This window comes from Stegostoma tigrinum, chromosome 2 (genome assembly GCF_030684315.1).
Source record: "Stegostoma tigrinum isolate sSteTig4 chromosome 2, sSteTig4.hap1, whole genome shotgun sequence".
Classification (NCBI taxonomy): Eukaryota; Metazoa; Chordata; class Chondrichthyes; order Orectolobiformes; family Stegostomatidae; genus Stegostoma; species Stegostoma tigrinum.
Window position 1 is genome coordinate 35,503,814 of NC_081355.1, and position 23,682 is coordinate 35,527,495.

At 40.7% G+C, this 23,682-nt stretch overlaps 1 protein-coding gene across 7 annotated transcripts in view; it reads right to left on the reverse strand.

The window, feature by feature from the left end:
• LOC125463953 (F-actin-uncapping protein LRRC16A-like) overlaps positions 1-23,682 on the reverse strand; it is a 397,615-nt gene that overhangs the window by 266,017 nt on the left and 107,916 nt on the right. For all 7 annotated transcript variants that reach the window (XM_059653386.1, XM_059653380.1, XM_059653379.1 and 4 more), the window contains exon 4: positions 8,360-8,419. In XM_059653386.1, coding sequence (XP_059509369.1) covers positions 8,360-8,419 — 60 coding nt within the window. The remainder of the gene's footprint in view (positions 1-8,359; positions 8,420-23,682) is intronic.

Consider the following 23,682-nt stretch of genomic DNA (forward strand, 5'->3'; position numbering starts at 1 on the left):
AAAGCTAGCCACCAGGATACATGAACATCAACTAGCCACAAAACGACATGACCCACTATCACTTGTATCCTTACATACAGATGAGGAAGGACACCACTTTGATTGGGACAACACATCCATCCTAGGACAAGCCAAACAGAGAAATGCACGAGAATTCCTAGAAGCATGGCATTCCAACCGGAACTCCGTCAAATACATTGGCTCCAAATCAATCAACCATCCCCTGAGAAAAAGAACAGGAAATGACATCACCAACCCAAGGAAACCTAACCAGATAAATAGAAAGCAGGACATAACACCAGCGCTTCGGAGGCTCACTGATGATGTTACCTAGAATGGTGACGAAATGTCTGAAAACGAATCTTCCAGCTCAGCGAGCAAACTCACACCCAGAACCTCAACCTGAGCTACAAATCTTCTCAAAACTCGCTTACCTGCGAATGTTGTTTCATGCACACTTTTTCATCTAATTGCTTTTTGCACGCTCTGTACTACTTTTGAGCCTTCATCGATTTGCTCCCTTTGTAGCTGTTTAAAAGCTCTCTTACTTTTTATCCTGGACATCCAAGATTCCTTGGGCTTATTGCCCCTACACCTCAACCTGAAGGAGACATACTGGACCTGCACACTCACCAATTCATTTTTGAACAGACCCTCACTCTGCTACTGCTGACTTGTGCAAAGGTACTGTTTCCAGTCTACTTTGGCCAGATTCTGCCATATTTAAATAATTATCCACCTTTCCCCAATCAAAAAATCACTTTTTTTGCTGTCTAGCTTTTTCCCTTTCCATAAGGAACTTAACTTACGGTGCTGTGGTCACTATCACTAAAAGTGTTCTCCCACTGCTGCCTCTAACACGTCTGGCTTAGTTTACCACAAGTAGGTCATTACTGCACAGTCACTGTCACAATGAATGTTGGGAATGTTGAAATCCCTGAACACAATTACCCTGTTGTAACATATTTCACTGAATTGTCTATTTGCTCTTCTCTTGCCTGATTGCTGAGGTGTACAATGCACTTCTGGTGGTGTGACTGCTCCCTTTTTATTCCAAGATCTACCAATACTGCCATTTTGAAGACCTTTCCAAAAGTCATCCCTCCCTACTGACTACTTAACTGATAGTGTGACACCACCTATTTTACATCCTCCCCATGTCCTGCCTGAAGATCGCATATACACTAGAATTTTGAGTTTCCCACCCCGCGCCTCCTTTTACACATTTCTGTGACAGCAACATTACAATTCCATGTGTCAATTCCTGCCCTACCTGTAAAAGTTCCTAGAATTACAGGAAATCTACTCTCACCTTACTCCCCTTGAAACTCAACATGGTTGAACTCCTTCTGCTTTGGTTCCATTACTAAAGTGTGATGTGTAACCACTGAACACAGTCCCATCCACCCACCAAACTAGTTTAAATTACTCCCAATAGCACTGGCAAACTCACCCACAAAGATGTTGGTTCCACTCTGGTTTGGATGCGAACCATCCCACTTGTATACATGTCCAGAAATGGTCCCAGTGATCTCAGAATCTGAAACCCATCCTCCTGCACCAACTCCCAAGCCATGCATTTATCTGCCCTGTTCTCCTGTTTTTGTATGACTGAGCATGTGGCACTGGGAGCAATCCAAAAATTACAACTTTTAAGATCCTGCCTTTTAATCTACTCTATTGGCTAGATGAACCTGCCTGAACATGAGCTCCGATAGTAAAGAATTTTCACTGGACACCATTTTGCTGGACTCTGACAATCCGTGAATTAATATCTGTGTCTTTGGCTTTCAAGTTTTAATCGCTACATACCCTTATCTCTTTATTTTCCATGGATGCTTGTGTGCCAATGGGTTTACATTTTATAACTGGCCACAAGTATGCTGACTTAAAATATCCGTTTAAAAAACCAGGGGGCATTGATAACCATTTCACTATATTTATTATTCAATATTCAGATTCGCTAAAAATAAAAAAAGTTGGATTCAATTTATTTTAGCATCAATCTGTCAGGTTCATACAATCTCCTGAATGGTTAATTTATCATTTGCTTTCATGCCTCTGAGAGACCCAAGAGATTCACTTACATATAACATAACAGTTGACTATAAGGCCAACAATACAGACTGAATTCTGTAAATGAGGAGTTGGGGAAAAGAAGAGAGAGAGAGATGAAATACATTACATGAACATAGACAAGATAACAAGGAAAAAAGCCAAGATTGTGAAAGGCGCAGGATTCCCCTCCCCTAGTAGATTGCCTGCACAAGTATCACTATTGTGGAATCACATTATGTTTGAATATTTGAAAAATATTCACTCATACGTAGTTCCATTTTCCATCCGGTGACTGCAACTGCAACAGCTCAAATGTAACACTAAGCATTTGATGAACAGGACAAGGGCATTTTAAAAGAATATTAAATTAGAATGTGTTTATGACAAGAAAACATTACACCCTAAATGAAAATAGAGTGACTTAGTCATGAAATGCTGCACTCCAACTAGAATCCGTCATAGCAGTTATAGCACTCACATCTTTATGAAAAAGTAAACAATTGTGTAATCTTACACCTGAGAGGAAAGCCAGAGGAAATCAAAATTTATTTTCACAGTCCTTTCACTGACCATATTCCCCAAAAGAGTGTATTTACAAACACTCAAGAAATACAATGATCCTGAAAACATCACAATATTTGTTCAACTTTAAGCAATTTTTCCCAATTACAATTAGTTCACAGAACCAAAGGTTTGCAACAGACAGCGTAATTTTTCCTTGCTGGTAAATCAAAAATCAATTCACTGCTACATTCTCTTCCTTTTTTGAATCTCACAGATTTCAACATTTTTCTTAAATATTTGTCTGCAAAGTGTTAGAGCTCATATTTTGCTTCATTCCTTGGTGAGGCCTTCAACTAGGTTACTGCACCCCAAAGCCAACATTTCAGCCTCCGTACAATGTTATTTTCCCAGTTTAAAAGATTTCAGTCTCAATGGTGATGGCCAGAGTGTAATTTCAATAGAGAGAGATGCTGGGAATCAAAAACAAAAATCAATCAGTGCTCCTTAGTTGAAGATAGAGGAAGGTAAATCAAACGCTGTTATCAAAAGATTATATCACCAGATACGGGCATCATTGGCTGGGCTAACATTTATTACTAATCCTCAACTGCCCTTGAGGTGGTGATATATTGCCTGCTTGAACCGCTGCAGTCCATTTGGTGTAGGCCAACCCATATTGCCATTCGAAAGAGTTCCAGGATTTTGGCACAGTCACATATAAACGTAAAATAAGAGAGGCAGTGAGCTCATGCCAGAGACAGAACTTAATTTGAGAGGAAGATGCATGAAGGTTTTAAAAGGAATTGAACAGTCTAAGTGAATAACAAAATCATGGTTGGAATATAATTTAAATAATTGCGAAGATATTCACCTTGTTCCAGAAAACAGAAAGAACATTTCTTAAACGGAGAGAGATTGGAAAGTGCACTTGTCCACAGGGATCTGTGGGTTCTTGTTCATGCCAAAAACAATTACACAGGTTCAGCCAGCAATTAGCGTGGCAAATAGCAGATTAGCCTTCAATTCAAGGGGATTTAAGTAGAGAAGTAAAGGAGTTTTGTTGCAGTCATATGGAGCCTTCGTGAGACCTCACTTGGGGTACTGTATGCAGTTTTGATCTGCATTTATGAAGAGGGATGTTTAACAGAGAGCGAGAGAGCAGGAGAGCGGGAGAGCAATTAAGTTTCAACAGGTTAAATTGCTGAGAGGCGAGATGGAGCTTGGGGGTGTATGGCAGAGGGCTGGCGGGGGTGGGGGGGGTTGTGGAGAAGAGGCACCGAGTGCTGGGGGGGACAGAAGAAGGGGGAATAGAGAGAGAAGCAGCGAGTGACAGCATGGGAGGGATGGAGTTAGAGAGAGCGACTGCGGGAGATAGCGAGTGAGAGAGTAGCAGAAGGGATTGACTGACCAATAGTCTATGTTAGCTAGCAATCATAAGGGTGTTGAATACACATGACCAGGTGAGAGTTAAGACAGGTACATGACACGTTTCATATTTCATAGCCATTAAGTTAATTAAATCACACGTTGCATTCCCATCAGCCACACGTGGAGTAGCAAATTAACAAATCCACTGGATGAACTGGACAACCTTAATGTGATGCAGGGCAAAGCTAAATCATAATCAAGCTGCACTCTGCTCTGGTGAGACCATAACTTGTGCATTATATCTAATTCTGGTCTGAATGATAAGGAATTACTTCAGAAACTTTGGCTTTTCACTCTCAAAAAGCCACAAACAAAATGAATTTAGCAACAAGGTAATGAATAATGCCAGGATTGTGCTTACATGTTAATTTAATGAACATGTATTAGTCAGAGTTGAGGGTTACCAACTGAGGCGATCTGATATTAAAATGGGGACACTTCAAAAAGATGTTACATATTTATCTTTAAGCTATTAAATGCTAATGAGTAATTGCTTTGTAGTTTACTGCCTAGTTATTCAAAGGCAGTTACAGCATAATTCATTATGAAACATGAGGGGTCACAAACAGCAGAGCCCATCTTCTTTAGTGAGGTCGTGACCAAAATATAACCATCTGGGAGATGGGAAAATGCACCTCAGACAGCTCAATAGGAGCATCAAATGGTTTCAAACACAATAAAATCAAATCCAACTCATTCCAGATTTACGGACACAGAAAGTGGCTATTTCGCACATTATGCCTTTGCCAGCTGTTTTGAACATGCTAAACAAAACTAAACCCAAAGCACTGCTGATGCTGGAAATCAGGAACAATATCAGAAATTAATGAGGTATCATTGATGCTGCTTCCCCCTCATCTAGAAAGGGAAAATTCAATTCAATTTTGCTTGCAATTTCCACCCCACCCCAACTTTGACCACGTCCCTCAGATTCCTCCTTTCCCTTCCTTGACATCTGTTTTCATTTCAGGGGAAAAACTAGCCATCAATATCCATTACAAACCCACCAATTCCTACAGTTACCTCAACTATTCATCCTCAAGTCCAGCTTACTATAAAGACTATTTCATTCTCCCAGTTCCCCAGTCTACATTCTGATGACAACAACTTCGACAGGAGAGACTCCAAAATGTCCATGTTCTTAGTTGAGGATTCCCGTCCACCACAGTTGACAGGGTCCTCAACCATCTCTCACACTTCGGTCCTCATCCCCTCTCCTCGCTCCCACAACAGCAATACAGTCCCCCTTGTCCTCATCTACTATCCCAGCAGCATTCAAAGGATCATTATCTGCCACTTTAGCCAGCTCCAAAGGGATTCTATCACCAGACACATATTGCCCTCCCCTCCCTGTCAGCCTATCGCAAGGACTGTTTCCTCCAGAACACGCTGGTCCATTGCCAACACCACCCCAAATCCCGATGGCACGCTCCCCTCCACCCACAGGCTGGAACACCTCTCCATTTACTACTTCTCTCCTGAATATCCAAGGTCTCTTCCAGTTGAAGCAGTGATTTACATGCACTTTGTGAACCTAGTCTACTGTATTCACTGCTTGCAATGTGCTCGCCACTACATGCGACAGAGAAAGTGCAGACTGAGTGACCACTTTGCAGAATACCTACATTTTGTCCCATAGCAGTGGGCCTGAGCTTCCAGTTGCTGGCCACTTCAGTGTTCTCTGGCCAACAACTTTATCTCAGGCTTGCTGCAGTTCTCCAGTAAAACTCAGCTGAACACAGCCTCATTTTCTGCTTGGAGAGCCTGCAACCTTCTGGATTCAATATTACTTTCAATAATGTTATCTTTTTCACCAAATTCTGATTAATGTCACTTATCTGTTCTTTCCCTGTGTATTGGGCATACTCTTACATAGAAGCTAGGGAACAAGAAAACTTTCAAATTAACTTATAATATTACTGACCCAATGCTAGACAGACAATGCAATTTATATAACAAGAGTTTCTCAACTAGAATGCTCTTAATATATCTGATGGGAGGTGCTGTAAAGTCCTTCATTCCCTTTCATTGTTAAAAAATGAAACTAGTCACCAAAATTCTACGGCCAACATGAATTAATTATATTAGCTGGGCAGTTTCCCCAGAAGTGACAAACAGAAGCAAGCAGACATGTTGATCTTGCTAAGTTCAGATGTTACATTAACTGGTTACTTACATTACAGTGTAGAAAAAAAAAGACATGCTTCCACTGGATAACTTTCTGAAACAATTTTTTGGCTCATTATATTTGGAAGTTATAAAAGTGATTTAAAATGCAATGCACAGCTTTTTATTGTATAGGCTAGAAAATAAAAGGCAATCTTTGCTGCTCACAATATAAAATTATACCATTTCTAAAAACTCTCATTTTCAAAGATACTGTACTTCCAGATCTCAAAACAAATCCTATCAGGTAGCCATTAGGGGAATTACGAAACCAAATAAAACAGTTGTTCCTCATTAGGACTGATGATTCAAATATCTTATAATGATTAAAAGAACAAGTTAACATTTTTTAACACACCCAGAAACAGGTTTTGCAGCTGTGTGCGCATCGAGTATATTTCTGTCCTTTTCAACAATTTTCTCACTTCCCATTCCTGACAGCACTGCCTTACTCAGCCTGCTGCATGCTACTCTTAATGCTGATGCAAGTTGCGGCTTTATTTTTAGCTCATTCACGGGTTAAGAACAGTATGGGCTTGACCAGCATTCATTGATCATCCTAAATTGCTCAGAGGGCATTTAAGAGGCAACCACATTGCCGTTGGCCTGAAATCTCAGGCCAGATTAGGCAAAGATAGCAGATTTTCTTCCCTGAAAGCTATTAATGAACCAGGTGAGCTTTTAATGACAATTAACAGGTGGTTACAAAACTGGGTTAATATTTTCTGCCAAATTTTTATTGAATTCAAATTTCACCATCTGACAGTGTGTTTTGAATCCATATACATAGAACAGTAACTTCTGGTTCGGAGACATTGCCAGGACATCACCACTGCCCTTATATTAGCTGGACTTGACCGCACAGTCTTCTGACTAACTTACATCAGGCATAGCTGACATTTCCTACACTTATGTTTAAGGACACAAATTAGATATTACTGAAACAAACAAAACTAGTGATTGTATTTACACTATACAAATTTAAATTTTAACACTAAACATGAAAAGTGCTTTCATACAAGTTTCACATTGGAGACGTACATGCTAAGTTTTCGCATGGTATGCCTGCTCCATGGATTAATACCCATTTCTTCCCATTAAAAGATTAGAACAAGTTATTTGCATAATTAGCACAGCACCATTCTGTCACTTTACTTATAGCAGTGAGCCTCCATCTTCTACTGGAAATGGCCCCTCACAGTTATTGGCCCATCACTCAAATACTTTTGGCAACTGTATGACAATTATAACTTGGAAATCAATGAATGAATCATAAATTATTTTTAAGCCGCTGAAAAGGTACAGATCATTCCTGGTGATGTATGTCAGATGATGTACATAACTACAGAACTACATTACTATTTTAGTGTAGATGCACACTATTTTGCAATAATTTTACAAGAAAGCAAAGTGCAAAAAAAAATAGCAACTGTAGTTCACATTTGGCGAAAGGGGTGCCATGGCACTGTGATGGAGATATTACCACTCGAAGCAGGAATTGCTCTAAATGAGGGGTTCCCAATTTTTGCCCTAGGAGTGCCCAAGGCAGTTATCTGTTTTTCACAAATGGAAGAAGTGGAAGGAAGTGCAGGCAAGCTAATCCACAATACTCCTGGGCATTGTCAAGCATCCAATTAATAGTTTCATGAACTTAAAACCAAGTGTCTGGGCCACATTTAGTGCAGAAGATTTGGAATGATACTCAATGACAAGGAAGATAAAGATGAAGAAATTATGGCACAAAAATTATTAACACAAATGGAAGCCAATAAGGAAACAAACCTTTTTTTTCTAAATTATATAAAACAAGGGAAACTGAACAAAAAAACTTCGGTTAGAAAAATCAAGGCTTAACTAGCAAGTAGAAGTTTGTAAAAATCAACGATCTGCAAATGGTAGAAATCCAAACTCCTTATTGGAAACAAAAAAATGGTGATACTATGGTTAGGCAGCAACTGTGGATTCAAGCACTGCTGTCTGACAAAAGCCAAAATTATACGTCTGTCATCAAGAAAGATGAAGATTAACTTTGATTTGCTTATTTGCTGTTCCTCCAATTCACCAAGTTTTTAACCCATTCAGAAACTACTTAAACTCTACTTGTAATTCAAGTAGATAACTGCAAGATCAACATCATTAAAACTATAATGCCAAGATTGATTTCTCAGGATTACAGACACTAGTTCAACAGAATGAAACTCACCTGTCCAGGTTTACAGCAACTTATTCCTTGAATCTCCAGATAGTTGAAAGTGAGTTCCAACTGCAAAATAAGCAAGGGGGACAAAAGGGCAAGATTATTGCATTGAATATTACCAATTAAAGGCATATTGATAATTTAAAATCTGTGAGGAGATGCATAATCAAGAATTGCATTCTTTCTTTTGCCAAGTTTACAAATAACTCAAATACAAATTTCATTATCTGATTCAGAATATACAGTATCTATATCGAGTCCACAGATAAATACGGCAGGACAGACACTTTGCTGCCACCAAGATATTTGCCAGTTTGCAGTGAACATTTCAATTTTATACACAGAATCCCTACAGTGCAGAAACCAGAAACAGGCCCTTTGGCCCAAGAAGTCAACACTGACCTTCAAAGCATCCCATCCAGGCCCATCCCCTATAACCCACTTAATCTACACGTCCCTCAACACTATGGGAAATTTAGCATGGCCAATCCACCTAGCCTGCACATCTTTGGACTGTGGGACGAAACTGGAGTACCAAGAGGAAGCCCACACTGACACAGGGAGAATGTGCAAACTCCATACAGAGTGTCACCCTAGGGTGGAATCAAACTTGGGTCCCTGGCACTGAGCCACCATGCTGCCCTTAAAGTAGAAACAGCTGCACAAGATTCCCAGCAGAACAAAATGCATCAAACTAGTGAATGGAAATGTACAGACTTGGTCAGTATGGGGATTGAACTCATGACCTTTGTTATTAACCAGCTGAACCAATGGGCCACCTTCTGCAACTCAAGCAATTTTAGTTCACAGACATTGATCTAGAGTCCAAGTAACAGACATGACATATCAGGAAGGTGGAAAAAACAAGAGTTATTGATAGACTTTGATGGAGAAGGTAGCAATGTCCCTTAGGTGAAGTAGAACTCAAGATTTTGTCAATGACCAGGGATAGGTGGTGATGTGACCACAAGACAGACAGGCTTGCACTGATGAAGGAGTCTCTTTTTTGTCAAAGTCAAGGATCAAGTAGTATTTAGGTACCTGTGCAGATAGGAAAACTGGCCCTAGCCAATGCGTGAAGAACAAGCTGTGATAGAGAACAGTAACATTCATGGGACAGATGCATTCTCTGGAACCACGACTCATGGTTAGAAAGGTTGCGTTGCCTGCTGAGTTCAAAGCTTAAAGACATTCTTTACAGGGGTAAAGCAGGCATGATTTCCTGCTGACAGAGTTTGAGGAATTTGGGTCCAAATTAAAAAGCAAAACCTGAGAATTAATGCCAGGCTTGAAACTTTGGCACATTACAATTGATACAGAGTACAGGAAATAAGAGAATTGAACGCATGACTCAACAAATACTGTGGGAAGACAAGTGAGGTTCTTACAGCACTAGTACAAAAAGAGGGCACTAGTCCATTGGTACATGGTCTACTGAAACAAGTATTCGGAGCAATAGTCAAAATGTACAGCCAGGTCCAAGGATGGGGCTTTAAAAGGTAAACCAGGGCAGCTGAAATCACAGACAGGCAGGTGAAAGAAAATTTACAACCTAAAAGAGAAAAGTCAAGGTAATAAAGCAGTGCAACAATTTTGTAAAGGATAGCAGAGAAAAATAAGAATGAGCAATATTAACAGAAATCATATTAGTAAAAGAAGTCCAGGCTAAAATATCAGAAAATGACAGTACAGTTAACACACTGTTAGAGAGGTCATTCTGCCCTTCTTGTCTGTGCTAGTTTTCAAAAGGTTGCCATTCACCTAGAACCACTTCTGGGCCTTCTCCCCACAGCCCTAACCTCGCTTCCTTTTGCAATAACATAATCAGTCTTGAAAACCTTGATCAAGACTCTTATCATACTGTCAGGAAGTGCATCCCAAACCCAGGCAGCATGAAAATGTTTTTCCATAGGTCACCATTGCTTCTTTTGTCAGTTGCTCTAAAGCTGTGCCTGCTTATTCTTGATCCATCGACCAACTGGCAACAGTTTTTTCCCACCCTCCATTTATACTGTCTGGACTCCTCATGATTTTGATATCTTTATTAAACCCCTCTTCAACCTTCTCTTCTTTGAAATTCTGTACTACCTATCCAGCTTCTTAATTCCAGCATTCTTGGACAGAATCTTCTCACCATCTTTAATGCCCTTCTCATCCTTCCTGAAATGTGATGCTTAGAGTTGTATACAATTCTCCAAATGAGGCTAGACTGGATTCCTCCCAGTTTAAATGCAATTTTCTTGCTTTGGCACTCTTGTGTTCCTATCAACCACTCTGGGCCTGCCTTGCAATCTTCAATGATTTGTGAATACGTGGCTTTAGGTCCTTTCATCCCTTCAGAATTGTACACTACTTTGCAGTGTGACTACGCATTCTTCCTATCAAAGTGAACCACTTGACACACTACTCTACCACTTGTCCACCCAGCCCATCAATCTTTCAAAATTGTTTTGAAGTTGATGCTATCCTCGCTGTTCAAAATGCTTCCAAGTATTCTAGCAGTGCCAACTTTTTTTAAAAATTGTGCCCTATGCACCAAGTCTACATGTATTTCAAGTCAAGGCAGCAAGGATCCTACTGATAACCACTTGGAGCCTCTATGACAAGCCTTCCCTGGTCGGCAAACATCTACGAACCATCATTCTGTTTCCTGTTAGTCAATTTCACATCCCTACTGTCCCTTTTATTCCATGAAATAAAACTCTCTCTGAAGTCTGTTGTGTGGTGCCTTACACAATGCTTTTTGGAAGCCCAGGTATGTCACAGCAGCAATGTCCTCATCAACTGTCTCCTTTATCTCATTAAAAAAAAACAAGTTAATTTAACATGTCTTACTTTTACCAAATCTATGCTAGCTTTCCTAAATTAACCCACATACACAAATGACTTTTTTCCACCTTCAACTCATCTTTTTCAAATTAAAACTAAAGACTTCGTTTAAATGTGCAAAGCATGGTTTGTGCATAAACGGTTATTGCAGAGCACTAACATTACAAAGGTCTCAGGTGCAAACTCGGTACAGATGGGTATTATTGTATTGAGTGCCATTTGTGGTCAATTAACAGTGCATCCAGGTCTAGTGTATAGAAATGCCAAAGCCAAAAATTCAATGCAGCACCGAAGGACTGCTACATTTTCAGATGAGATGATAAACTGAAGCACCAACTTGTTTACTCAGGTGGATCCAAAAGATCACATGATGCTACATTGATGAAAAGCTGGAACTTATTCTCGCTATATTTATTACACATCACAAAAACAGACACTATGATTACATTAGTATTACTGCTTATGGGAACTTGCTATGTGCATAAGATTTGCTGCGATCCCTACGTTACAATGATTAGACTTCAGAAGTATTTAACTAGCAGTAACACATTTGGAGATGCCATGTGCTTTCAGAAAGCACATCTTACTTTCTTCCCATTCATAAACCATATGAACCATCTTTGCAGAGATAAATTGCCTCAGATCCAATGGCCGTTAAAAGACATGGCCATAAGGTGAACAATTTTTCTTCAAATTAATGAGTTTCAAAAAGATTAACCAAATGGAAAAGGAACTGTGCTGTCACAGTAAAGGATGGCTTAGGACATTAATAAGAAATAAGTCCGAGTCAGAAAATCAGAAACAAAATCAATATGGGGATGCAGATTGAGAACAACAAGGGTCAGAAAACACTGGTGGAATTAATGTATTGGCCCTTGACACTAGTTGTGCCACTGGACAAAGCAAAGCATTGTTGTTTATGGGTTTGAAATGGCAGCTACTTGATTGAATAATAAGACGTCAATGGAATGTTTTAGGTAACAGATCCATGGCTAGGTCCTCCTAACAGTCTTTATAGTAATGTTGAAATACATTCTTGCAATCTGTAAATAATTGCAGATATGCAAACTACACATTGTTGACTCTACAAGAGACTTTTGATAAACTGGAAGGTAGTTTTCTCTGTGCACAAAACCCCCTTTATAACCCACATACTTGGAAAGTTGAGACAACAAGGTGTAGAGCTGGATGAACATAGCAGGCCAAGCAGCATCAGAGGCGCAGGAAAGGTGACGTTTCAAGCCTAGACCATTTTCCGAAGAAGGATCCAGACCTGATACGTCAGCCTGCCTGCCCCTCTGATGCTGCTTGGCCTGCTGTGTTCATCCAGCTCTACACCTTGTTATCTCCGATTCTCCAGCTTTGGCAGTTCCTGCTATCTCTACTTAGAAGGTTGAGATGGCAGCACATACAACAAGCATTAAGCAAGGACTATCATAATGATTGTCAGGCACTTTAATCTTTACATACATTAGGCAAATTAAATTGCCAAAGTTATTCTTGAAGATAACTTTGTAGAACACCAAATTACATGTACTTTTCACATAAGCTTGTGCTGCAAAAGGGAGCACAAAACTTTTTTTCTTCCTCCATTTCTCTTTATCCTCTTTTGGCTGTGATACTGGCGCTATGCTATAGCAACAACTGATGTGACCTCTCCTTTCTGGCTTGTTTTAAAGTAAGCAATTGTATATACACCCAAAGTTCATTACAGAAGTTTCATTACTGAAACTTGGGCAACTCAGGGAGAGGAATGATTGTTGGAAGTTCCAGGATTTAGATTCTTTAAAAGAAATAGAGAGGGTGGAAAAGAGGTGGGTGAGTGGCATTGCTAGTCAGGGCAAACATAGCAGCTCCTGAAAGGCAGGTTGAGAATGACATGTCTACAGAGTCAGTTTGGGTTGAGGTCAGGAACCAGAAAGGAGCAGTCACTTTGTTGGTTTTTTTAAAAATATATACAGACCCCCTAATAGTTGCAGAAAAGTAGTGGAGTTGATTGGGAAGCAGATACTGGAAAGGTGAAAATCCCAGACGATTTAGAAATTTGCTGTTGTAACCCCCTTGTTTAAGAAAGAATCAAGACAAAAGATGGAAAATTATAGGCAGATTTGCCTAATCTCTGTTGTTGGTAAAATTCTAGAATCCATTGTTAAGGATGAGATTTCTAAATTCTTGTAAGTGCAGGGTTGGATTAGAACAAGTCACCACAGATTTAGTAAGGGAGGGTCGTGCCTGACAAACCTGTTAGAATTCTTTGACAAGGTAACCAGTAGGTGAGACCAGGGAAACCCAGTGGATGTTATCTATCTAGACTTCCAAAAGGCCTTTGATAAGGTGCCTCACAGGAGGCTGCCGAGTATGGTGAGGGCCCATGGTGTTCGAGGTGAGCTACTAGCATGGATTAAGGATTGGCTGTCTGACAGAAGGCAGAGAGTTGGGACAAAAGGCTCTTTTTCGGAATGGCAACCGGTGACAAGTGGTGTCCCACAGGGTTCAGTGTTGGGGCCACAGCAGTTCACTTTATATATAAATGATCTGGATGAAGGCACTGGGGGCATTCTCGTGAAGTTTGCTGATGATACGAAGTTAGGTGGCCAGGCAGGTAGTACTGAGGTGGTGGGGAGGATGCAGAAAGATTGAGACAGTTTAGGAGAGTGGTCCAGGAAATGGCTGATGAAATTCAATGTGAGCAAATGTGAGGTTCTGCACTTAGTAAACAAGAATACAGGCATGGACTATTTTCTAAACAGTGAGAAAATTCATAAAGCAGAAGTACAAAGGGATCTGGGAGTGCTGGTCCAGGATTCTCTAAAGGTTAACTTGCAGGTTGAGTCCGTGATTAAGAAAGCAAGTGTAATGTTGTCACTTATCTCAAGAGGGTTGGAATATAAAAGCAGTGATGTGCTTTTGAGACTTTATAAAGCACTAGTTAGGCCCTATTTAGAATACTGTGTCCAAGTTTGGGCCCCACACCTCAAGAAGGACATACTGGCACTGGAGCGTGTACAGCGGAGATTCACACGGATGATCCCTGGAATGGTAGGTTTAACATACAATGAACAGCTGAGGATCCTGGGATTGTATTCATTAGAGTTTAGAAGGTTGAGGGAAGATCTAATAGAAACATCTCGCAAGGAATTAAGGGCTATGGGGAGAGAGCGGGCAAGTGGAATTGAAATGCCCATCAGCCATGATTAAATGGCAGAATGGACTCGATGGGCCGAACGGCCTTACTTCCACTCCTACGTCTTATGGTCTAGGTGCAGAAATCACAGGGTTGTTGTCATGGGTGACTTCAACTTTCCAAATATTGATGGAAACATTTTAGTTGTAATAATTTAGATGGCGCCGATATTGTCCAGTGCGCTCAGGACGGATTCCTGACACTGATTGTAGATAGACCAACACAAGGACAGGCAACTTTGGATGTCATGCTTGGCAACAAACCAGGCCAAGTGTTAGTTGGTCGGAGAGCATTTTGGCAGTAGCGATCATAACTTGTTACTTTTACAGTTACTGTCATGGTTAAGGGCAGGTACATACAGCAGGGTAAAGTTTACAACTGGGGGAGAGAGAAGGGTAATTACAATTCAGTTAGGTAAGAACTGGGCAACAAACTGGGAACAGATGCTGTCAGGGAAGAGCACCACAGAAACATGGAGATTGCTTTAGGAATGCATATTGCATGTGCTTGATATGTTTGTCCCTAGCAGGCAGAGAAGATGCCGTCGAGTGAGGGAGCCTTGGTTTTCAAGATAGGTCGAATGCCTGGTTAAGAAGAAGAAGAAGAAGAAGAAGAAGGAGGCTTATGCAAGGTTTAAGAAAAGAGGATCGGAAAAGGCTCTAGAGGGATACAAGTTATCCAGAAAGGGCTTAGGAGACCTATAAAGGGGGCATGAGAAAACCTTTGCAGATAGACGTAAAAAGCCTTGGAGTTTTCCTTGATCCTATGTGCAGAAAAAGAGAATGACCAGAGAAAGGGTAGGGGCCCATCAAGGATTATAAAGGGTATTTGTGCACAGAGTCTAAAAGAGATAAGAGAAAGGATAAAGGTCCTTAATGAATACTTGTTTTCAGTATTCACAACTGAGAGGAACCTAATTGTAGAGGACATTGTTGTGGAACAGGCAGGTAGACTAGAGGAGGTCGATGTTAGCAAAGATGATGTGCTAGGAATTCTGAGGATGTTGAAGATAGATAAGTCCCCCCAGCCTGATGGGATTTATCCTTGGGAAATGAGGGATGAGATCGCAGGGCCTTTGGCAACGATCTTTTTGTCCTCACTGTCATGGGTATAGTGCCAGAAAATTGGAGAGGGGCAAACATCATTCCCTTGTTCCAAAAAAAAGGGAACAGGAATATCCCTGGAAATTACAGGTCAGTTAGTCTTAAGTCAGTGGCAGGCAAATTATTGGAAAGGGCTGAGAGACAGGATTTAATGATCACTTGGAAAGGCACAGTTTGATTTGTATGGGGTAGATCATGCCTCACAAACCTTACTGAATTCTTTGAAGAAGTGACTAAGCGCGTGGATAAAAGGTGGAACAGTGGATGTGGTATACATGGATTCAAGTAGGGCGTTTGATCAGGTTTCCCATGGTAGGCTTATGCAGAAGGTAAGGAGGCATGGGATAGGAGGGAAATGTGGCAGATTGGCTTCAGAATTGGCTGACCCTTAGAAGACAGAGTGGTAGTAGATGGATAATGTTCAACATGGTGGGCAGTTACAAGTGTGGACCACAAGGATCTGTTCTGGTCCTCGTCTATTTGTGATTTTTGTAAATGACTTGGATGAAGGAGTGGAAGGGTGGATTAACAAGTTCACGGACAATACCAAGAAGGTGGGTCACATTATGGACAGTGCGGAGGGCTGTTCTAGATTACAAAAGGGACATTGATAGGATGCAGAGCTGGACTGAGAAACGGCAGATGGAGTTTAACCCTGACAAGCGTGACGTGATTCGTGTTGGAAGGACAAACTTGAAAGTAGAATACAGGGTTCTTGGCAGTGTGGCAGACCAGGGGGATCTTGGGGTTCAGGTTCACAGTTCCCCGAGAGCTACCACCCACTGGATATAGTTGTTATGGCTGCGTATGGTGTGTTAGCTTCATTAATAGAGGGATTAACTTCAAAGTGCTGATAAGTTATGCTCCAGCTGTACAAAAGCCTGGTTCAGCCACATCTGGAGTATTGTGTCCAGTTCTGGTCACCTCATTATAGGAAAGATGTGGAAGCGTTGCAAAAAGGTACAGAGGACTTTTAGCAGGATGTTGCCTGGAAAGGAGGAAAGGTTTTAATGAGAACGGTTGAGAGCGCTAGGGCTATTCTCTTTAGAACAAAGGATGAGAAGTATCTTGATAGAGATATACAGAATGATCGGAGGTATAGATAGAGTAGACAGCCACAGACTTTTGTCTAGTGTGGAGGTAGCTTTTATGATGGAACACTGTTTTAAAGTGAAAGGAGGTAGATAATCAGAGAGACATCAGAGGTAGGTTCTTTACTCAGTGGTAGGGGTGTGGAATGCTTTGCCAGAGAGGGTAGCGGAGTCAGCCTCATTAGGGGCATTTAAGCAGCTATTAGATAGGCATATGGGTGCTAGTATAAAGGCAGCGGTGGAGGTTAGTTAGGCCTTCAGTTTAGGGTAAAAAGTTTGGCACAACATTGTGGGCTGAAGGGCCTGTACTGTGCTGTACCTTTGTGTTCTATAGTTGATTTCCATAAGACAAATTGTACGTTGTACTGTAGATTAACATTGTGAAATATAACATTAGTTTCCAAAATTTTATAACTGTGAAGTTTAAAGGATTAATGATTTAGAACTATATATAAAAAAAATTTAAAGGTAAAGCTAAGTGAGTTAAATAAACTATTCTGAAGTCTGCTTGAAAGTTAGCCTGAATGGTTTGGTTGATTGATTGAAATCAAGGAAGGCTTCAGTTGTTTTACTGGGACAACTGTAGCAGCCTGCATATTATCAATAGAGGCTTTCAATCTTCAAAAGTCACAGGGTAAAAATCATGTTTATATATTATATACGGATATTTTAAACGTGAAATCCATTTAGGTCCACGGTAAGTGTATTTTGGGCTCTCAGGATTAATTGGTATTTCTATCCAGATGTAAGGTCCATTATCATGGGGAAGGAAATAGAGGATGCTACTGTAAAAAACAGTTTATGCATAGAATGTTTTGAATCTCTCAGATGCTGCAAATAAAAAAAGGGAACTGCTAAGAAGCTAGAAGGTGCCAATGGTTTGCCACATAGGAATGCAAATCAAGGTGCGCACTACAATTGAAAAAGAACAAATACGTAAAGAGTTAAAACAAGGCCGGATAAGTCACACAGCTTGGGTCAGAAAAGGTCTCCAAGCAAGTAAGATCTTTCATTGAAAGGCAGCTCCAAAACTTGAAATTTCCAGGTGATAAAACAAAAAGAATAAACTCAATTGCTAAGAATCACTTTGCATTTGTTGTGGGGAAATGTATCACTTCCATAAAAAGGACACTGTAACCTATACACGTGCTGTGTGCTTTTACACTTCAGACTGAAAGCAAGGGGATTGGATTTCCAGAGATAATGGGAACTGCAGATGCTGGAGAATCCAAGATAATAAAGTGTGAAGCTGGATGAACACAGCAGGCCAAGCAGCATCTCAGGAGCACAAAAGCTGACGTTTTGGGCCTAGACCCTTCATCAGAGAGGGGGATGGGGTGAGGGTTCTGGAATAAATAGGGAGGGGGGGGGGGGGGGGGTGGACCGAAGATGGAGAGAAAAGAAGATAGGTGGAGAGGAGAGTGTAGGTGGGGAGATAGGGAAGGGATAGGTCAGCCCAGGGAAGACTGACAGGTCAAGGAGGTGGGATGAGGTTAGTAGTTAGGAAATGGAGGTGTGGTTTGGGGTGGGAGGAAGGGATGGGTCGGAGGAAGAGCAGGTTAGGGAGGCAGAGGCAGGCTGGGCTGGTTTTGGGATGCAGTGGGGGGGGACGGGAAGATTTTGAAGCTTGTGAAGTCCATGTTGATACCATTGGGCTGCAGGGTTCCCAAGCGGAATATGAGTTGCTGTGCCTGCAACCTTCGGGTGGCATCATTGTGGCACTGCAGGAGGCCCGTGATGGAAATGTCATCTAAAGAATGGGAAGGGGAGTTGAAATGGTTCGCGACTGGGAGGTGCAGTTGTTTATTACGAACCGAGCGGAGGTGTTCTGCAAAGCGGTCCCCAAGCCTCTGCTTGGTTTCCCCAATGTAGAGGTAGCCACACCGAGTACAATGGATACAGTATACCACATTGGCAGATGTGCAGGTGAACCTCTGCTTAATGTGGAAAGTCATCTTGGGGCCTGGGATAGGGGTGAGGGAGGTGGTGTGGGGGCAATTATAGCACTTCCTGCGGTTGCAGTGCCACAATGATGCCACCCGAAGGTTGCAGGAACGGCAACTCATATTCCGCTTGGGAACCCTGCAGCTCAAATGGTATCAACGTGGACTTCACCAGCTTCAAAATCTCCTTCCCCCACCGCATCCCAAAACCAGCCCAGTTCATCCCCTCCCCCCACTGCATCACACAACCAGCCCAGCCTGTCTCTGCCTCCCTAACTTGTTCTTCCTCTCACCCATCCCTTCCTCCCACCCCAAGCCGCACCTCCATTTCCTACCTACTAACCTCATCCCACCTCCTTGACCTGTCCGTCTTCCCTGGACTGACCTATCCCCTCCCTACCTATCTTCTCCTCTATCCATCTTCGGTCCGCGTCCCCCTCTCTCCCTATTTATTCCAGAACCCTCACCCCATCCCCCTTTCTGATGAAGGGTCTAGGCCCGAAACGTCAGCTTTTGTGCTCCCGAGATGCTGCTTGGCCTGCTGTGTTCATCCAGCTTCACACTTTATTATCTGGGATTGGATTTCCAGTCTGTTTCTTACAATATAATCTTCAACAAGTGTTCAGTTGACCATACTTTTAGTCTATTACAATAAACATTTTAAATGCAAAATCTCAATGTGTCATTATTTCAGCTACATGAAAAGAAATGCAACTTTGAGTTAATTGGTCTCTATGCAGGTTGTAACAACAAGCATATTAAAAAGAGAAAAACCAAAGTAAACATTGGTCTCTGGGAAGCAGAGAGACAGGATAAATCATCATGGGAAATAAGGAAATGGCAAAGATGTTTAGAAAATGTTTTGTGCCCGTCATCACAGCAGACAATACATCAAAAAGTAGCAGGAAGTGATACATGATGGGAAAATTAGTAGTGGGACAGACAAGTAATTAAGAGCAGCAAAGATGAAATTTAAGGAACTAAAGTTTGACAAATCCAGGAGGACATGATAACCTACATTTTACGGATTTAAAACAAAAAAGGTAGCAACAGAGAGATAGCAGATATTCTGGCTCTGAATTTCCTAAACACCCTAGACTCCCCAACAAACCCAGCACTTTTAGATGTTAAACTTAAAGAATTGTAGAATTCTGCATTATAGAAAACCTTAGAATCTATTATTAAGGAATTTTTAACGTATTCAGAAAATCATGATATAAGCAAACCAAACGGTTTTATCAATGACTAAGCAAGGTTGGCAAAAATTCATTAAGATATTTTGAGTCCATAATGAGTAAGGTTGATAAAAGGGAGCCAGTTGGTGTTGTATATGGAAGTAATAAATTAAGTAAGCCTTGCTACAATTGAGGAGAGACTTTAAAGTCTGGGCCTGGAGTACAGTGCACAGTTTGATCTCCATATTTATGCAAGTAGATACCCGTAGTAAAGATGTTACAGTGGAAGCTTAATAGATTGCCTCAATGGAATGAGATAGTTTCCATATAGTAAATTTTCACATTGACTAAGTTAGGCTTATACTCTGATGTTTTGAAGAATGAAAAAAGTGATCTAATTGAAATGCAAGATTCAGAAGGGCTTGGTAAAATAGGTACTGAAGTTGTTCGCCCTAGCTGGGGAATCTAGAGCATGGAGTGTACTTTCAGGTCAGGGAGTTGGATCATTTACATTGAAGTGAGGGTAACTTTCTTCACTTCAGAAGTTTTTTCAACCTTTGAAACCCAATACCATTCAGAATGGTGGAGCCTCCAGCCTTAAGTATAGTCAGACTGAAGTAGACAGAATTTTTTAGTATTCTACAGAATCAATGGACATGGGAAGTAGTAGAAAAGGAAAGAGTTGAAGCAGGTGATCAGCCATGATCATGCCAACGGCTGAAGTAGAACTGAGGGATTGCATCAACAGCTCCTACTCGATATATTCTTATGTCAATCTAGAGACTTAATAAAATGATTTAACCATTTCTGTTATGAAAAATTGATTTCTGTAGTGTTAGTATTTTGCACGTAACCAGACATGTCATCCACAAAAGAATTTGCTCATACAGTGAGGATCTCTATTATGTGCAGGTGCACTGAGACAAAGCCAAAAGGATAGTAATAACAATCATTTTTGCACCGAGCTTCCAAAAAAATGGAAATTAAGATTGGTCAGGTCAACTTCTATTTTTAATACCAGTGTCACAAATGTATCAAAGGAATGCCTACAGGTCATATGATAAAGAATTGGGATAAAGCAATAGGTTAAAACAAGATAGAAATGCACAATATGCATTAATGTTCCTATTTTCATAGACATCCTTATACCATTGCCTTTACAACAATAAAAAAAACTGGCAGGCAGGCAACTTTCATGGTTTGGGCAAAGCAACTCAAATTCCACTTCATAAATTCATGAGCCTTGAAAGAAAAAAAGGTCATCAAACCCAGAGTCTCAAAAAGGGTTTGCACGCAGGTACACTATTTTCGTTTTTGAATTCATCACAAAGGCAAGTGCTGCAATTGTGTTCCAAACTGGAACTGTTGCTGAATTAAGCTTTCAATTACAATTATTCCTGACATTTAAGGAATTTCCCTTGTAAGGTTTGCTTAAAATGTGTCCTTTCTGATCATTATTGTGGCACCAATGGGGTGGGATTGCGTGTGTCAACATGAAATTTGAATCAATATTTCAATTTCTTTCAAACACAAAATTAATGATCTTAGAGACTGATAGGCAGATCTAATTCAGGAAACCACTTCCTGCACAGAACAATTACCGGAATATTAGAATGCAATGATGCTTATAATTTTGACCAATACAGGAAAATACTAAATGATAAAATTCACTTTCTTCAAATCACAAAGCTTTAATTTTTTTAAAAACTTGATATATATATAGAATTGTTAGATTAGACACAATTGTGTGTTGAGTTTATATTTCAATTGTGGAATTGCTTCCTTTCAGAAATTCTGATTTCTTCAGCCATGACCCGCATTTTAAAGCGAACCTTTAAGTCTCTCATTTGCTGCTATATGCTAATCATACACCTTAAAGACAAATTTAATTTTGCTACTATCTTCAATAATTAAAAATTTGTTATGAACAGGCTTTCAAATATATTTCAAGAAATAAACAAATATTACAAATCTTCACACTTGATTCTTTTCATCATTAGAAAAAGACTAAGGAATCAGAGGCCTTTGAAGTTATAAAACATGCCAAGTGAGTGGAACATGTTACAACAATAGGGGAATCGTTAACGTGGTGTGTGGGGGGGTGTGCAGGGCATGGGGTTGGGGGCGGGGAGGTGATTTCAGACCGAGTACGGTTTTTCTACAATAGGGTTACAAAGGAAATAACATTCAACCACGATTATATTTTGAGGCAAGAGACCTCAAAAACCACTTTCAATTGTTTGGATGACAATTTTGAAAAAGAACTCTTTACAGGAGAATAAATATAAATTTCAGCAAGATGGGATTTGATTGGCTACCTGCAGGACAATTACCAACACAAATGACATGGGCCAAAATAGATGATTGTGCTATAAAACTTGCATGATCTAAAGATAAACTATTCTGTTTTATTGCAATGTAAAAACACAGCACTGCAAAAACCTAAGCTGGTTCAACAAGTTGTGAAAACCTTGCTCTCTACCATGACTGACACTTAGAAACATAGAAGATAGGAACTGGAGTGGGCCATTTGACCCCTGAAGCCTGCTTGATCATTCAATTAGATCATGGCTGATGGAGCTCAATATTCTAATCATACCCTCCCTGCATATGCCTTGATGTCTTACCCACAAAAGCTATACCTATCTCCCTTTTTGAAAACAATGTTTTTGCCTCAGCCAAATTGCACAGGCTCACCACTGATTGAACAAATTTATCCTCAGCTCCGGCCTAAAAGAATTATATTTATCATTTAATTTTGACCCCTAGTGCTTGACTTCCCTACAACCAGAAACATCCTTCCCACATCTAACCTGTCTTGTGATTCCAAAGCCAAGGGCCTTCTGAAAACTCCTGCCAAACTGCAGTCAGACAGCAGCTCTAGGGTTGGGATCATCAGCCACACACAGATGCACAGTACCCAATGACCAGTGACACAGAATTTGCACTATGGATAATCAGACCCATTAGCAAGAGATTACTGATGTCGATGGCAGACATTGGTCCTGTCCTGCACGTACAATGTACTCATTACTTGAGAGGAAAAAGGGGTAAGACTGCAGGAAGGACAGCCACTATGCAGACCAAAACTGTCGCTTAGAAGGCTTTCTAGATAGGAAGAGCAGAAGCATGGTTCAGATCAGAAATAGGACTTTACATTTAATTGTGTTGGGGGTGGGAGTGTATTCAGTTGCATGGGAAATTATGGAAAAATTGGAGGGGGAGCCTGAGCAGAGCTTATTACAATTTCCAGAACAAGTAATAAGACTAAGAGTAGAGAAACATGTCAGGAATCTAACTATAGGCACAGCAGATAAGGGGACAACTATGAGGCGGGGTCGGGGGGGGGGGGAGGCAGCAGTAGGACTGACCAACAGCACTGTACTTAAATGCACACAGTATATGGAACAAGATGAAAGTGTAGTGCAGCTTGGGAGATACGATGTTGTGGACAACACAGAAACGTGACTGCAAGGGGATCAGAGTTGACAACTAAATATCTTAGAATACACATCCCATTGAAAGGGCAGGCAGATGGGCAGAGGAGGCAAATTTGCTCTGGTAATAAGAAATGAAATTAAATTAAATTGATAGCAAGAAGTGGCTATAGAGTCAGAAGACAGAATTTACATGGGTAGGTTTGAGGAATCGCAAAAGGGAAAAAGATCCCAGTGAGAACAGTGTACAGACCTTCTAGCAGTAGTCAGGATGATGTAGGGGAGAAAAAAAATCAGAAGGTAGAAAAGGAATGCAAGAAAGGCATGAATAATGATGGGGCCTTCAATATGCAGGTGGACTGGGACAAAATCAGGTTGGTAACAGATCTCAAGAAAAGGAATTCATGGAATATGTAGAGGATGGTTTTCTGAAGCAGCACATGGTATGGGACCCGAGAGGACTGGCAATTCTGGATATGGAGATATATAATCAGGCAGACTCAATTACAGAGCTTAAAAGATGAAGGTATCCCTAGAGGGCTATGACCATAATATGACAGAAGTCAC